General features: G+C 25.1%; 2 protein-coding genes across 2 annotated transcripts in view; one reads left to right on the plus strand and one right to left on the minus strand.

Moving 5' to 3' along the window:
* LOC114125896 (dopamine D2-like receptor) overlaps positions 1-9,852 on the plus strand; it is a 251,374-nt gene extending 241,522 nt beyond the window's left edge. Inside the window, exon 8 of the mRNA XM_050199398.1 lies at positions 4,596-9,852. Within this exon, the coding sequence (XP_050055355.1) occupies positions 4,596-4,810 (215 nt within the window). The 3' untranslated portion in view covers positions 4,811-9,852. The remainder of the gene's footprint in view (positions 1-4,595) is intronic.
* A 4,387-nt stretch (positions 9,853-14,239) lies between these two features.
* Positions 14,240-17,509, minus strand: LOC114124854 (uncharacterized). The gene is made up of 8 exons (XM_050200449.1): positions 17,260-17,509; positions 17,025-17,161; positions 16,667-16,791; positions 16,403-16,544; positions 16,122-16,276; positions 15,056-15,434; positions 14,697-14,856; positions 14,240-14,369 (listed from the first exon to the last, which is right to left on the minus strand). The coding sequence occupies exons 1-7, from the start codon at positions 17,354-17,356 to the stop codon at positions 14,842-14,844; spliced, it is 1,050 nt and encodes a 349-aa protein (XP_050056406.1). The 5' UTR covers positions 17,357-17,509; the 3' UTR covers positions 14,240-14,369; positions 14,697-14,841.
* Between the last annotated feature and the right edge of the window lie 481 nt (positions 17,510-17,990).

The raw sequence follows: 17,990 nt of genomic DNA on the forward strand, positions 1-17,990 counted from the left end.
TATTACGTTTCAATGTTTCATTTGATCATTTTAATTAATTGTCATTAATTGCGTGTTGTATAATAAATTATATTTCATTGTAAGCCACATTTCCGTTATCGCTATACCTAACATTTATACACGAATAATAAATAATAATTATTTGTTTATAAATATATTAAAGCATTGGTGGTATGGGACGTATTCTAGTTAAGTGGACTTGTTTAAATGTCGGCTAATTCGACTGTCAATCCGATTTATGTATCGAAATCTGATTAAAAAATGAGCACACGGATAGAAAAAGATTTATAATAGGTTTCATTTTATTTATTATTTTGATACATATATCTATGTTTTACAATATTATTACCAACAACACAATAGAATTAATTTATTAGTTTACGTGAATAATGAAAAATTTCAAGGGTTTGAAAACGACGATATTTTTTATTTCTCTTCGATCGCAGCAACAGTCTGCAAGTTATACGACGTATGGCGTTCGTGACGTGGAATTTGACTGATAGATTTATAACAACATTTGCTTAGATAAATAATTATGTAAATTGGACGTCAAATTAAATTTATTTCCCTTTTTTTACGTGCATTAAAATTGTATTACAGTACTTGTACACGTACAGCATCATTCAAGCTACACTATATGCGTAAGTGATCATATATAATATTATAATGTACAGGAATGAGCCTCCTATTGGAAGTGCACATGCGAGGTACACTGAAGTGTTTCGAAATAGACGTGTGTGACAGCAGACACTAATGGTTACCGACGAGATTGCGATAACGAACTTAAGATTTCCACGATGCTGACACTACAATTAAATCGACTCCTTTGAGCAGCACGTCATTTAATTATTATAAGGCGTTCGCGACCCGTCACAACCTGTTGTTTAATAATATATTGTATATTATTATTATTATTATTCGCATTATGTATGACCATAGATCATTCGAATGGAATAATAATAATAATAATAAAGCAATATAAAATACGGAATTCAACCACCATCGCCAAACTGTGTACAGCGGACGATATGAATTTCGGATTTTTGTTTTACCGTCTCGGTACAGGCGCACTACAGTGGCATACAAAGTTTACCTGTATGATACAATATTAAAGTGTAATAAAAAAAAAAATTATATGATATACCTGTTATACCTGTTATAAAACATAATATGGTAACCGGCAAGCACTATATTATTATTATACAGCATCTATTACTGGACGCAGGACTTTAATTATAAAACGCCCGGAAACTTTAGTTTCCGGCTTGCGCATAATACACCTATGCGCGTTTTTAATACGACCACATTTTTAATTTATTGGTAAACGTATTATACACGCTGTTGTGGAATCCGTGTACGCACATAACATTATAATATATTTTACTTATGCTGCTTTTGTTGAGGACCATTTTTTCCCCTATTCATTGTTTACATAGTTACGATATTATTTAATTTTATTCGTGAACATTAAACGTTCGTATTATAATGATACTTATTTTAAGAGAATAGCGTGATGTAAAAAATATATTTATACATAACTATAACCATGTGTATATTAAAAAAATAATATAATAGACAAGTCAGTATTAAATATTACACTATCCACGGAAAGTAAACAAAATCAAAAAAAAAAAAAAAAAAAAAAAACAGTTAAATTGTCAAAAATATAGTAGAGCCGGTAATAATTGTATTTTAATAACATTATTTTTCTCCGTCTTAATACAAATCTAAATAACTCGAAGACTTTACGCTTGGAATTCGATTTGGAGATCTCAACATTTTTCAAAAAAACCATCTGTCTTACGATTTATAGGAAGAATTTTTGTTTCTGATTAGAAAAATATAAATGAGTATAGCCACAGAACATCCCATCTAATCTAAGTATTTGGTATTATTGACCATACAATTTTTAAAAATCAGTGTTTAAATGTATTTATTTTTTTTAAAAAAAAAAATGAGGATAAGCATGCTTCATTATCGTCCTATATACATGCCAAACTCGCTAACACGTCATCGCCGATGAAAACCACAACGATTTAACTATTGTCGTTATTATTATATTCGTGTATTGCGTAATCAGTGGTTTGCATTTAATATAATACAATTTATATTATTCTACTATAATAATAATGGTATACTGTTCATTACACAGCCGTCACCACGATGTCGTATGCACGTATTTTCACTATATGGTATGATCGTCCGTGGGTCTAATAACTTTGCACATTTCTGCGGCTTCAAAACTCCTAACACACTATAGAGTATAATCCACACCACACCTGCGATCGAATTTTTATCTTCTTTAATACAATCGTCTAAAACTTGTAAGCCGATGATTCGTGTCAAGCTGGATTTAAATCTTAACCATTATGCTGCTATTATTGATACGTCTGTAGGTACTTATAATAAACGTGTTTATGTACAATTTATATATATTTTTAATGATTCTTGTATTGTTTTAAAATTATTTTATAAAGTTTTAATAAATGCTGGAAGTATGGTATTATATAGTAAATTCTATAATGTGTATAGTATTACATAAGTAAGCTATAGATGGTAAAAAGGTCGATTCGTTACAGATGATTTTAATCGATAAGATAATATAAATAAGATAACACAACTTGTGAATGACTTTTAATCTGAAAGATTGCATGAAAACACACTTAAAAACACAAACAACTAAATAATTAAGAAACGCCTATCTATAATCTACGTAAAATAAACATGGCTGCCTATTTAAAAACAATTAGTTTTTTAATGACAGAACAATTATTTTTAATTAAATAAAATAGTTCGATTATTTCGTACTGTTTTGGTATTATTATTATCTTTTTTAGCGTGGAGAACTTGCTTCGTAATTATAATATGAATAAAATCCTTTGAGATGTTCTAGATAAAAAATTAATTAAATTAAAAATATAATAAAACAAAACAAAAAAGTATAATAATAAATTTAATAAATATTGATTCACTCCAATTTTAAAAACAACAAAGTAAAATTGGTTATTGTAAACATAAGATTTACTGCGTTGTATACTTAAGACAGAAACAATACATGCGGGCATCGTCTTAAAGGATAAAAAAGCATAAACACGTTTGCTGTTTAGTGATGTATGTATAAACATGGCAACATGCCCTTTGTATAAGAAATCTGCGGGCACACACACTTTATTTTTGTTTTCATATGATTTTCATTTCGTATAAATAATAAATATATTTTAACTACATTTATAATTTATAACTTATAAATAATTATAATAACGCTCAACTATATTAAACTATTTAATCGTAGTGTTTTATTATTATTTATTTATTAAATTGTTTGTTTGTAACATTAATGACTTCTGCTTTTTATGCAATATTACATAACTCACATTTAAAATCCAAACAAAATATTATTTAAACCTTTAAAATCACTTTGGGATTTTTTAAATTAAAATACAGAATTACCTATTCAACAAATGTATGTCATCAATAAAAAAACAAATAATTTCTTAACGATATTTTTTTTAATTTATAATTATTTTTTGATTGCGTTTTTCTTAATAATTTTTATCAAAAAAAAAAATGTTAAAAACAATAATTTTGCCATGAAGAATGTAAATCATACTACATTATTTAATTTCTTATTACTTGTTAGAAATATGAATAATTAACAAAAAATCGATGTCCTTAAAAGTTAATAGTTTTTTTTAAATGAAGTCATGATCTTCCTCATTTTTGACGTAAATATATATTTAATGTATAGTATAAATATTATAAAAATATTGATATTTTTGTAACACATTTTTCAAGTTATTTCAGAGTTAGCAACTTAAACATCAATAAAAATAAGTCTTTGAACTAATTACAATAGTATTATTAATTTCTATGTCAGTTCAGCAGTTATTCTAAAATAATTATTATAGCTATGGTAGGTATATTTCATTTTTCATTTCAAACAAAGTTTATTTTTTACTGTATTTTTTTAAAAGAAACTTGTTCGTTATATAGTAATTTATAACTATTATGATAAATATAATTACAGAAACCATAAAATAATTATGATTTGAAGTAGGTAGATTATTAGTTATAACAATTAATATATTATATAGTATGTATAGTAGAGTTCATATAAAGGATAGGTGTTTGAATATTAAGTACTACAGATTTTTTTTCTTTTTAGTGAATCTTTATATTTGTATCACTGATCTTAACTCTCTTAATCGTATGATTAAAGTGAATAAAAAACTAATGAGTTCGCTTGCAAGCCTATTCAATTTAATTCGTCATAAAAAAAAAAAAAAAATCGGTCTTATAGAAAAGTTAGTGGTAAAAATTACTCAAATTCTAAATACCATACAAAAATACTTTTTGTATTAGATTCTGAATGGAGTGATGAATGTATTTTATTATAACGCAGTTGACTTCGAACCATCGAAATACCAGTGTTCGGAAATCTGTAGATGAACACTATAAATATTTTATTTATTTAGTAAAAATATATTTCAATAATTTTACTAAAAAAAAAAAAATCAAAAAATTCACTTAAGTTCAACTTGGGATGTATCCACACATGATAATATTAATATAGCTAATACCGTTTCGTGTTTCAGGTGTATTTCTGTTCTGTTGGGTGCCGTTCTTCACGTGCAACATACTGGACGCGATCTGCCACAAAATGGACAAGGAGTGTTCGCCCGGCGTCCGGATGTTCATACTGACCACATGGCTGGGCTACATGAACAGCTTCGTCAACCCCGTGATCTACACGATATTCAACCCGGAGTTCCGAAAGGCGTTCAAAAAACTTATGCGGATAGGTACTTGACCCGTGGCCGACGGCACCGGCAAGAGCTTCGCCACGCACGCCTGCGGCAAGTGACGCGAACGAGCGCCGCAGCTGTCGCCTGTAGTTGTATACGAAGTGTTCATTCGCAGTCACTTCCTGTAAAATATTATTATTATATTATCGTATCATTAATATTTGTATTATTATTATTATTATTAAATTATTATTGTCATAATATTATTATAACCAATACTATTATTGGTATAACTATTATCATAGGGACGAGGAGTAAAAATCGACAATAATATATATTCGTGAAAAAAGAGAAGACAGCAAAGATAAATTAAAAATATTTCAATAGCAAATACAAATAACTATATTCTATTTTTGAAGCTATGGGCATTGACAAAAAACTGTGAATATTATATGTATGTGCCTGTATAACATCTGTTACAGTGTCTTAATAATAATAAGTTTAAATAAAATTACGAGCGCTATTAACTTTAATATTAAAATTAAAAACAGATTTGTATAATACATATTTTATGTATAAGTATGAAAGTTTTAATAAAATTACCGAAACATTAACTAACATTAACTTTTTATAATATATGACGGTAAAACGAAATTTTCGTAATTGTACGCAAGTCACTGACAGACACGAACTTTTGCCTTATACTAGACCTCCATATTAATACTTAATTTATCTCAATATTTTAATATCATTATATTCACGGTGACAATAATAATAAAATATAACGAACCAGCTAGCTCACGTGTCATTAAACCGGTAAGGACGACGACGATCATCTTATTTATTTTATTCTAGTAATAAATTAGTTATTACATCGTAGTTAACTACCGTAACGTTAGGTTTCGACTATTATCGCCTTTTACTTTTACTTATCATTTATAAACTCTATTTTTACAATTATTAAACAAAAATAATATACATTTCCATCCGTGGTTAAAACGTGTAAACCTATTATTGTATACATTCATGACTGAATATCCATTAAAATAATACGTTTAAATAGGTACTAAGAGAAATTTAAATGACTAACGCCAAGATCGTCAAAATGCTATTTAGGTTCGTTAATGCCATATTAATATAATACAACTGTTATCATTATGCCATAAGTTTTCAATTTTTATAATAATTAGTCAAATTACAATAAAATCTTATCTCTTTTCTTTATTTTTTTTTGTAGATACATATTTTATACAAGTATTTGTTTTTCGTAAAGTGTTCATTTTTTTAAAATTTAGTATTAGATAATAGTGTTTTGTTTATATTATATGAATAATTTGTTGTACCTATATAAAAATGTAATTCGTAATATTTTACTTGCAAAATCAAGTATTTAATATTTTATTTTTTAAAGAAAAATCATAAAATCATATATGTATAATATACATACACAAACCTCATTACAGCACTTCCTAAAAAAAAAAAATGAACCTGAAAACCATATAATTTTTCAATTATTTCTATTTCAAAATGTCAAAACACTATTCTCAAGTCTAAACATATTATAAAGGTTTAATTAAAATAATAATTATCCAACCTGCTAAAATGAATTCTGAGAAAATAACAAACACATAACTTACCTTAAAATATAATTATTTTTAATTTGTATAAAGCTAGAAAAGTGAGAATTGTTTGTATATTTAAAATAAATTATAACGTTATAACAACTACAACACAAATAATAAGATATTTAAAAATACAATGAAAGTTGACAAATAAAATCAGATTAAAAATTCTATTCATATTTTTCACTCTCAGTTGTAATTATTCTATTTTTGATTTTCTTCATAAAAATGCTAATAATAAATAAGTGCCATACTTTTTGAGCATCTTGGAAACATTTATAATGACATTTTTATTTTTTTAAATTATTTTCTTGATTTTAATAATTAAAACGTAGTTGAGGAATACAATTTAAAAATAAAAACAACTATCATCCTAAATACTTTGAATTCAATAAACATGTAGCAATATCTAATAATACTTAATTCATAAGTAGGTCTAACATATTAATGAACTGAAAAATTTCCTTAAAAATACACTTATGACCTGAAATCTCAAAACTCTCTAAAACATGCATTTAAAATATTATTTGGTTTAATTTTTAATATAATTTAACTGTTGTTATATTTTATAAAAACAATTAATTGATTGATTGTTTAAAAAAAAAAAAAGTTTGACTCATATTATATATTATGATTCAATTTTAAACAAAAATTTGAAAATTAATTTTTTATCACATTCGTAAAATTAGATGAAAAAATCAACATTTAAATTTAAAAATCTCTTAAAAACAATAAAAATTCCATAATAACAAAATAATTTTTGAAAAATAATATATAATTAAAACATATTTATAGCTTGAAAATCATTGTGTCAGAAATTAAATAAAAAGGAAAAATACATTGAAAATCATATCTTACTCATACATTCTAAGTCATTTACAACATTCATATATTATAAAGATAATATGTTTGGTTTTAATAAATTAATTTAAATGCATTATCTACCATATGTTGTGTTTTAAGTTTAAGTATTTCTAAGTTATTATTGAAAATTCTGGTTGTTTTTTCAATGTAGTTAGATATAAAATATTAATAAACATGCATGCAATTTTAATATTTTCATATCAATTAGTCATCATATTTTGTCAAAAAATAAAATGCTTATGGGATGCGTATTTATATTGATCATATCTTTTTACTAAATTCTCTTTGATTTTAATTTAGTTTTTTTAGAAAAAAATGTTAGTAAAAATCACCATATTCGAACAACTAAACTTTGTTTTGTAACGTAAATATTATACATAATTTATTATTAGTGCATGTATATATTTCCATACGTGTTTAGACTATCCAATTAATATTTTATCAGAATTGTGTTATATGGTTTTAGATAACTGGTAATTTTTGCTCAAAGAATAGATAATAAAGTTTATCTTTGATTACAATTATATATTTTGCCGAAGCAAAATATTGCTGGATTTTAGTGAAATAATAACACCATGTTATAATTTAATGTTTTAATAATATAATAATGACTGCAATTATCAAAATTTAAATCTCTTAACCCTAAAATATTACTAAATATTTCTATTTAAGAATAAATATTGAAAAAAAATAAAATAAAAATATTTATAAAATCGAATTTTATGTTTTTGTTTATTTAGATCAAATAAAAAAAATAATACAAATATATGTTAATATAATATGTATTCCATAATAATAATAATTTTAACAACATTATGCTTAATAGATACTGTTACTATACTATAAATCTGTTTTATTTAATATGGTTTGGTATCGGTTGATCCTATATATTTGATTTTAATTTTAACATGACACTATCAAGAAATAATTATATTTTAAATCGTGTAGTATACAATGGTTTTGCATATTTTCATAATTATAAAAAACATGTTACCAACCAAAATATCCTTAAATGTGTTTATTTTTTATTAAAACTATGTGTATTATGAACTTCAAGCGATAATAAGAAAAATATATACTTGTATTGTATACTCAAATTATAATATTAATTTCTTTAAAATAATTAATTTTTTTTAATGTGTATGAATAATTCGATAATTAGAAAACTTTTTTTTTTTTTTTTTAATACTCATCAATTATAATTATAAATTGTTCAATATTTATTGATTTACAGATGAAAATATATTTACAATGTTAAAAGCCATTTAATTTGATCATTTGGTTTTGCTGTTGTATCTTATATTTAAATTATTATTGATTAAAACAAAAAATATAGTAAAAAAAAAAAAAAAAAATATTTTATTGAAAGTTTGAAGGAATAAATTAAGCCAAATGTTCATTAATTAATTAGAAATAATATTCATTAATTAAGTTTTTAATTTTTGTCAATAAGTTTGTATAACTATGAAAGTCATCGATGAATATTTTTAAAACTCTGTTGTTATTGTAATTTATTATATCTATTAACTTCATTGATTTACTGTATCGTGTATATATTACCTATAAATATGTATTATGTTGAAACAATGAAAAAACTATCATTTTTTATCATATTATTATCTAGTCCATCGTCGATTAATTATATCAAGGAATATTGTATAACGTTTAAAATAATAAGAACTGTTATAATACGCAATATTCCCATTATTGTAATTAATGTTTTTTTTTTTTTTTTTTATGTAATTATATTATGAGTTTTTAAGGTAAATTATATTATTATATTGTAATAATTTGTTATTATTATATTTTTTTTTTATTATTATTATTGTTAAAGATTATATCAAAATACATACATATTAATTATTCATTTTAATTTTCAATCTAGTCTATACAAAATAATTTATAAAATATATATTATTATATACATTTATATTTATTTATTTATTTATATTATAACACGTGAGTTAGACCCGTTACCTTTAAAGTTATGATTGTGATGTAAATATTTGAAATGTAAAATTACTATAAACGAACAAATAATACTGTATAATAAAAATATTGACAATTATTGAAAAATCGTAATAGATATCTGCGGATAATCTTTTATTTAAAATGTATAATAGAGTTAAATTTCTCCCACTCCAGCACATATAATTTTTCACACCTTTAAAACTATGATTGCTGACTGCACAACGCCTCAGCTAGTTTCAGGTGTAGTTTTTAAGATAAGAATACCATACTATATTACTATATAACATATATCTAACGGAGCTTTAGATATTTTACAAGGTTATGAAAACATATATAAAACAGAATTTGATATTTAACAGTGTGAGTAGGCTATGAAATTATATATTTTGAAATTCAAGCCAAGCTTGAGAAATGGAGAAACGACAGTCAAATGTAGGTACACGTACTTTATCGGTGGTATATACAACTTAATATTATTTATTTTAATTAAACAAATAGTTTCTTGTAAAATATGTTATATGGAAATTATTACATTTTGTACAACATATAATAATGTGAATATTACAAAATTCTGTGGTTTTATTTTAATGTGTAAACAAAGTGATTCACTAAGAAAGCTTTTTCCTTTTTTCTTCAATAATACAGTTATCCAAAATCTGATTTTTTAAATATTTGAATATACATAAATACAAATGAAAACACTCCTCTTTTTTACTGTTAATGATTTAGCAATTAACATTTTTAAATATATTTAAACACCAGAAAATCTAACGAGTCATTTTTGAGACATTTAACTTTGTGTACTAATGATTATAGATCAGTAATAATGGTTTGGAAAATATAGTGATCTGAAAAAATGAGAGACTTATATTAATCTATCAGGATTAATAATTTACAAAAATGGTCAAAGTATCTAAGCATGATAAATATTAAATTCAATATTTTATCATGGTTTGTATTTATTTATTTTTTTTTTTTTTGAAATCATTTTTAAAAAATAAATATTATTATTAATATAGGTAAACAGTTGAATTACAACTTATTAATAAACAACGCATTTGAACTAAATTTGAATTAGGTACAAAAAAATTTTCTTCAGAAAATATAATCCATTAAACAATTTACAGTAAATGTGAAAGGAAGTTCAATTTGAAAAATAAAAGTGTGTTTCGTCACAAGGCACTCCGTAATAAGCATAAATCTCAAGAATTTGATAATGTAGAGTGAGCTTGCTTGGTGATTCACCATATAATAATATGCTACGCATGGTAGAAGATTTCCATAACTGAGAACATAGGGGAAAAGGTCGAGTTATAAAATATTTAATACGTTCTATGCGTTATTCGATATACAATATACATGCACTATTTATAAAATATTAATATATATATACGCATGTGTACGAATCGTCAAGAGGATTTTTCCTATTCCGTGAAAAATAAAGATATCGAAGGATTTGACTTATTTTTTACTATAATCGCATAATTTATTGTATACACCTTACACCGATATATACAATATAAAGTTATAAATTTGTATATTATACTTACGGACGTACATATTCGACTCAATGTCAGAAGAACATTACATGAATTTCACTTAAACGTTTTCAATTCACATGTACCTATATTGTAGATTTTAAACCGTATACTTTATGCTACCATCGCGGTTACGCTACACGTTACAGATTATTTAAAAATCAATGAGGTAGTCTCAGTAGCTCAACGATAAAGTATATTATGTAATTTATTAATACTAGATAACTACACAATAGTTATTTGAACGATATACGTAAATATACTTTAAAGTTTAAACCTTCTAGGAAATATAAACCATCAACATTTTCTGAGGTATAATATTACATAATATTATAATTCATTACATTTTCAACTAAAATAATTATTGCTCAACGATCAATACTAAGTAAGTATGCGATGTTAATTGTTTAAATCGTCTGAGAAAATCAAAAATTATTGTATCCTCAAACAAAATCTCTAATCCATATAATCATTAATTTCTTATTGATTTTAAATTTGTGATTTTTTTTTTTTTTACTATTGATTTATTGAAAACATTGAAACATTTATATTTTGAATTCCGACTTAAACAAAATAAAATATATTATAATATTTTTTAATCATATTATACAAAATATATTTTAACTATAACCATAAACTAATAAGGGTTATAAAATACATTTGCAATAAATTTCTAACTAGGTTTAAATACAATTTATTAATATTTTTTTCTTTTTATTACCTACTTAAAAATAATAATAATAAACCATCAATTATAATGAATTAAGTAAACTGTAAATAATATTCATATTGAAATACGACAGTCACATTAATCATGGATGTTAACAAAATAACTATAAATTCTATATTGATAGTTGATACCAAACTTTTTTTATACATATATTATTGTTATTAAACAATTTTAATGTGAAATGCGATAGCCATCACTCATCTGTATACTGTAATATAGGTAAATAACTTTTGTTAACTGCTGACTTTTACATGATACGGCACGTGTATATTATAACATGAAGGTATGCTTTCACTTTTTACTTAACATCTAACAACATACTTTAATAAAAGGCTAACCCATAAAGGTCAAAACTACAGAAAACTTCTCTTGTGAAGTTGTATAAGTTGTTTAGAAATTTGATTAATTCAAATCAAAAAAAAAAAATGCCTTTCATTTTAAACAACTGTTTATAATGTAATAATAATATAAAAGTAGTAGATATCATTCTTACGAAAACTTTAATTTATTTTCTGTTGACTGTATGAAAAGCATATCTTGTATAGGTATTATATAAATTAGCTATCGCTCCATATTTGACTAAACATAAATCAAATAATTATTTTTATCGATTATTTTATGTAGGTATACTGTAGTTGTACATGAACACGTATTAGTTTTCTTATTCTCGTCAAGTAGGTATAATTACTTATTATTGTTTTAGAAACGTTACAAAAAAATAATAATCCAGGTAATACAATTATAACATCATACTTCACCACTGTATTTTAAGATAATAAAATATAATAATTTCTTTGCCGTTTATCAATATAGTATATTATTTTATTATTTTAAAAAATAATAATAAAAAAAAAATGTTATAAATATATTTAATATTTCGATGAATTTCTACTTCGTTTTTTGTTTCTATAAACTACAATTATAAATGTACATTATATTATATCAATTTTCAATTATTAATTTTATTTAAATAGAATTTTATTGTGATTGTGCATATTTTATAAATAAAGAAAAACATGCGCATTGTTAGAGAAATAATTTAAATTAATTAAACTTGTATAAGCAAAATCATTTTATTTTAATATTTTCTTAATTACACTTCCTAAAATATTTCAAACGCTTCACAATTCTCTTTCGTAACATTTCGTGAATGATTCTTCGAACACCACCCATTTCAACGACAACAATACTCCTCACGCACAATTGAATCTGTTTAAGAAAAAAAAATAATAATAATAATAACAACAACCAAAAAGTTAGCGAAAGACGTTATTTTAATTCTTGAACAAAATAATTATTTTACATACAAGAAAATAAATGAAAACGCGTTTTGAAAAGATCTTAAATGAGTTACTATGAACATCGGCCATTGATATTATATATTCAAGTGGATAGGACATCACTCCCTTATACTTAATAACTATACACTGTTCTATGATCGTAAAAGTCTATTATATTTATCATAATGGTTACAAGTGGTTATAGGTTATGGCTATTGGCTTATGACTAAGAAAAATATTTAATCAATTCGCTATCTGGCAAATTTTAATTAATATTGATATACCAGTGTCTGTTGATCGTTTAATTCAATAACACGTTTTAAAATAATTATTTATTAACACAATAATGATAATAATAATAACATTGCACCTGGTAAAATACTATAATATGATATTGATGTTCTCTCTAAGCATGCCCTGGTCACGTAAATTAAATTATTATATTATATCATATATCGGCCGCATGCGCATTACGCCAACTGCATCGGTATAAGGTGCGAGAAGGGGTGAAAATAACGTGAAAAAGACGTGATATGGAAACGAATGGGAAAACGTATATCAAACACCGAATAGAACTGCATAAATGCCAACAGTGTAAATATTATATTCGACTCTTGATTCATCGATGTGCACAGATAAGTATCAAACCGACGCCTTTCACAGTAGTATGTTGCCAAGGCGTGTGCCTATATGTATAAAAATAAATAAAAAATGCACAATGAATTATATTATATGTGTACCGTATACAATATTATGTCTTCTTGAGTGTGCCAATATATGATAATAATATTATGACGAGTGAGCCGATGTAAATGTACGAAAATCTGTATTTTACAGCAGCAGTTTTATAGTAAATGTCACGTCACGCGACACGCTATATATAATAATATATCTATATTATACACCTTCTTTAAGGATATTTTATCCGTCCGGTTAGTTTTATTTGAAACTCGTGTGCACTTATGATTGGTGTTTCGTGGAGCTTAGACGGTTGCTGCTGCAAACGTGGTTCACCGCATTAAATTCCAACCATTTCCAACGTTCCATCTAAATGCATTGCATTGTAGTATGTTATAATATTATTATATTATTATAGACACAATGTTATATTGTATGAGTTAAATAGAAAATTTTATAAAATTTCTAGGAAAATATTGAGAAAATTGAGATTTTAATACTTAATATTTTTCATTACAATATAATATATTGTAGCATCTATGCTAAGCACATAGTAAACACTGTTTAGAGACACAAGTATGCAAGTATTGACAAGATAAATATATAGAATTTAGTTTCTTTGGAATATAGATATACACACTAATCAATAGAACTCTATTAATAGTACTTATTTGTAAATAAGAAAAACCATATTTTTTATTAACCATTTCAATCAAATGCTTATTATAATAATTCAAAGTGTACTAAATACACATTTTTGTACAATATAAGTGTGTTGTAAAATTTCTTAATTTATATTAAAGAAATCAACTTAATTAAGTGTCTTATATATTAATACATCAAAAAAATAAAAATATTCCACTCTTTAATTTTGAGCGATTTTAACTTCATTGGCATCCTCGAAAAAACTTAGAATTTGCATGGTTATAGTTCAGTTCAATCTAAATAAGGATAACAAAATCATTCATTAGATATTCATGGTATTATTTAAAAATTTGTCATTAAAACAATAATTAGTTTTTATACTTTCATAAAATTACAATTTATACTATTTTTATTATTGTTTCAAGTATCCAAGCTATTATTTAATTTTCAGTATTAAAATAATACATAAAATAAATTAGTTAATAAACAAAAACTTTTATTTATGAACATTTGTCATTTGATAAATTCAACAACATTTACAAAATTATTATCTGGAGTAATATAACATGCATATAACACTGTACGGCCGATCAACGTGATACAACTATATTTATTATACTCACTAGTGAACTTCGATCTACCAATATAGGATATCGTTTCCGTCCCGCTGTTGTTCGTTTTGGTGCTCTTTCGCGACCTCTGGAAAAGTTTCTAACACCGGTGACGCGATTCGTCGTTTCTAGGTCGTTCGAATTTTATGGCGGCCGTTTAGAGGCATGCCGACTTTAAAAGTTATTATTATTATTATTAATATTATTATAATTTGTAAATATTTTTTTTATTGTTATTATCGTCGACAGAACGACTTTGAAAATAATATATATTAAATTAATATATTATAATATAATGCGCAAGAGGTGTGATAACGGGGTTGAATGGGATAGGGGCATAAAATATATTAAACAAAAAAAAAACCGTTCACCGGATGGTCGTCGTCTTCACTTTCGTCGTTGGAGTCGTCGCTCGTTGAAAAACTACATCGGCAATTGTGACAGGACGGGACGTCCCGTATTGGCGTGCTGTGCGACATCGGTTGTAGAAAAGTTTCGGTGACGACCGCCACCGAGGCCGGCGTCGCCACCCCCGTAGGCTGACTACAGCCGGAAGCGCTTTTGTCTACAATCTCGGAAGATCCGGATGGATTTGACACCCTGTCTTGGTCGTCGCACGCCACCTCTGCTGACGTAACTTCCGAATGCCGCAGCTGGTTGGACACTGACAGATCGACCGCGAACGACGATAACAATTCTGCTAGATCTGCCGAATTCTTCGCGATATTTTCAGAGAAACACCTGAATTTTCTTTACGTCAAAAACGTAGGTGAAAATAAAAACAGAGTTACGAAATCAAAACGTCAATAATATCATAATAAATTATATTTAAATGATGTATATATATATTCACGAGTGAACTAAGCCCAGTCAAATAATTCAATTATAATGGTTTCAATAATTGTAATTGATTATAAAAACACGTTTGTTGTGGGCTTATAAATTAATAGTAATTTAAATCACTTTTATTTTATTTAAGAAATCGTTTAAAACTGTAATGTCACTACAGTTCTTAAAGTGTTTTTTATGAAATATAAACATAGACTATAGCCCACTAGATTCTTGTCAGAACTAGTAATGTATTTGTTATGTGTTATTGTATACTTTTAACTATTTCTTACAGTACAGTTTGAGCTATTTTATCAATCGTTGGTTAATTTAAAATAAATATGTATTTAAGTCCATATGTTTAAAAGATGAAACATTTAGTACACATTTTATCTCATAAAAATTTAAAGAATTGTATTATAGCAGAATCAATAGCTACCAATTCTCATTGTTGTAATAAATCACTTTTCATTGCAGTTTCATATTTATATCCTATAATATATATTTGTATAATTATATTTAAAATGTAATGTTTTTAAAACGATAAAATAACAATGTATCATTTATTTAAGTGTGGGTATCATAATAATATGTGAAAACGGTGCTAACTCGACTTGAGACACCACACCGTCGATCCACTTTTGACGTTCTTCCGATTTTTTATTCGCATAATCCAATTTTCCTGACAACCTTTGTACTGTAGCCTTGTAATAGCACTCATTCCTTTTTATTTTTTCTATGGTCGACTTAAGGTGAATTTCCCTCTACGCTTGCATTATCAAAAGTCAGGTAAAAAAAAAACTGGTATAATCTATTTATACGTTTTATATGCGAAAAAAAATAATAAACTATATTTATATTATATTAGTTGAGAAAAGCTTCTATCGTACCTTTAAGTGTTTCTTTTTCGATCGCTGTCCTTCTATCATATACTTGATAAATCCCTTTAAGCGGTATTCTAATTCGGTAACGTATTCTTTGTAAAATTTCAATTGTGATTCACATTTTTTGTTTAAATCGTTTTGTCGTTTACTATAAAATATAATAATCTGTAATCATTGTTATTTATGTGTTTCGTTTTAAAATTCAAAACTATTAAGTTATCTACAAAATGAATGATCAGTTAGCAAATATATATATATATATATATTTACTTAGTATTGTCTTCATTTGTTACATTTTGACACTCTTCATTATCTTCCATTTTTTGCTCTAAATTACTTTTCATTGTATCCATTTCATCGCAAAAACACGAAGAAACGTCAATAATTTCTTTTATCTGTTTTTTTTTTTACAGTTATACACGACATATTAATAATATTGTATTAATATAATTTTAATACCTTTATACTATTTAGGTAATATATTATTTTAAATTTAAATTTAAATATTATATTGTATTATGATTTACTATATTAAATATTTTTTATTCTTATAATTATTGTGCATTTTGTACGAAATCTATTCAAATTAATAATAATCATCATCAATTAAATGTGTGTTGTGCTTTACATTGGATTTTGTGATATTTTCACCAAAGTTACTGCAATTGTTTGTCAATTGTTGAACGTTATTGACTTTTTTATCCGATGAATATTTTTTAACCATTTTTTCAATTGATTTTCGCAAACGCTTTATCTCTAGAATGTCTAATAAATAAAATTTTATAACATAATGCGATAAAAATGTAAACAATATTAAACAATAATAAAATGCATTTGTTGACAATATTATAAATTATTTATACCTAATTCGTTTTGATTTTTGTTGATCAGTTCATCGACTGTATGTTTTAACTTACGCGTGGTATTCAATAAACTTACATAATCTATTTTTTTGTCCATGATAATTTATTTTTTTAAGAAAAAATTTTAGGGAAAAATTTTGCTTGGCGATAAAAATAAAATTCAAATTTTTAAAAATATTTTAATATCTAAAAAATAAATTAATATATCGTTATTAATCTCCATGGAGCTGAAGAAAAAAAACTCATATGCTGTAAATATAAAATATGAGGTGGCGGCGATCTACGTTTTTTTTACACGTGTTGCCGTCATAGATACCGCATGCAATTTTGTTTTATCTTTCTTTCCACACCGACCACATAAGAAGTTTATTGTTATTTATTTTTATTTCGCAGTTATACCGTTTAGAGTATAAAAGATTAAATGTTCACTCTTCGAGATGTGGATGTATTAACATAACTCTGCTAATGCTTTCTGTTATTTTGAAATTACGTTAGAATATTCATAGAAATTAATTTCCTTATATATACTGTAAATACCTTTAAACCAGATAGTTAATACATTATACAATCCGTATTAAGCGTGCGTAATATTATGTATCATAATATCTTGTATGTCATATATACATTATACACACAACTCCAAGCGTATCGGATTTAAGTTAAATTTCAATAAAACGTTCACAAATCTTTTTAATTACGATTTCCATTTAAATTTGTTTGGGGTAGAACGG

This window comes from Aphis gossypii, chromosome 2 (assembly GCF_020184175.1).
Source record: "Aphis gossypii isolate Hap1 chromosome 2, ASM2018417v2, whole genome shotgun sequence".
NCBI classification, from domain to species: Eukaryota; Metazoa; Arthropoda; class Insecta; order Hemiptera; family Aphididae; genus Aphis; species Aphis gossypii.

Bases quoted from the DNA above. Each gene is read 5' to 3' on its own strand.
- LOC114124854 (XM_050200449.1), bottom strand. From the start codon at position 17,356: ATGGACAAAAAAATAGATTATGTAAGTTTATTGAATACCACGCGTAAG. The intron at 16,545-16,666 runs GTAAATATATAT...TATATTTTATAG, and splicing joins ACAAATGAAGACAATACTAA to TAAACGACAAAACGATTTAA. The intron at 15,435-16,121 runs GTTAGCACCGTT...TTTGACGTAAAG, and splicing joins GGTGTGGTGTCTCAAGTCGA to AAAATTCAGGTGTTTCTCTG.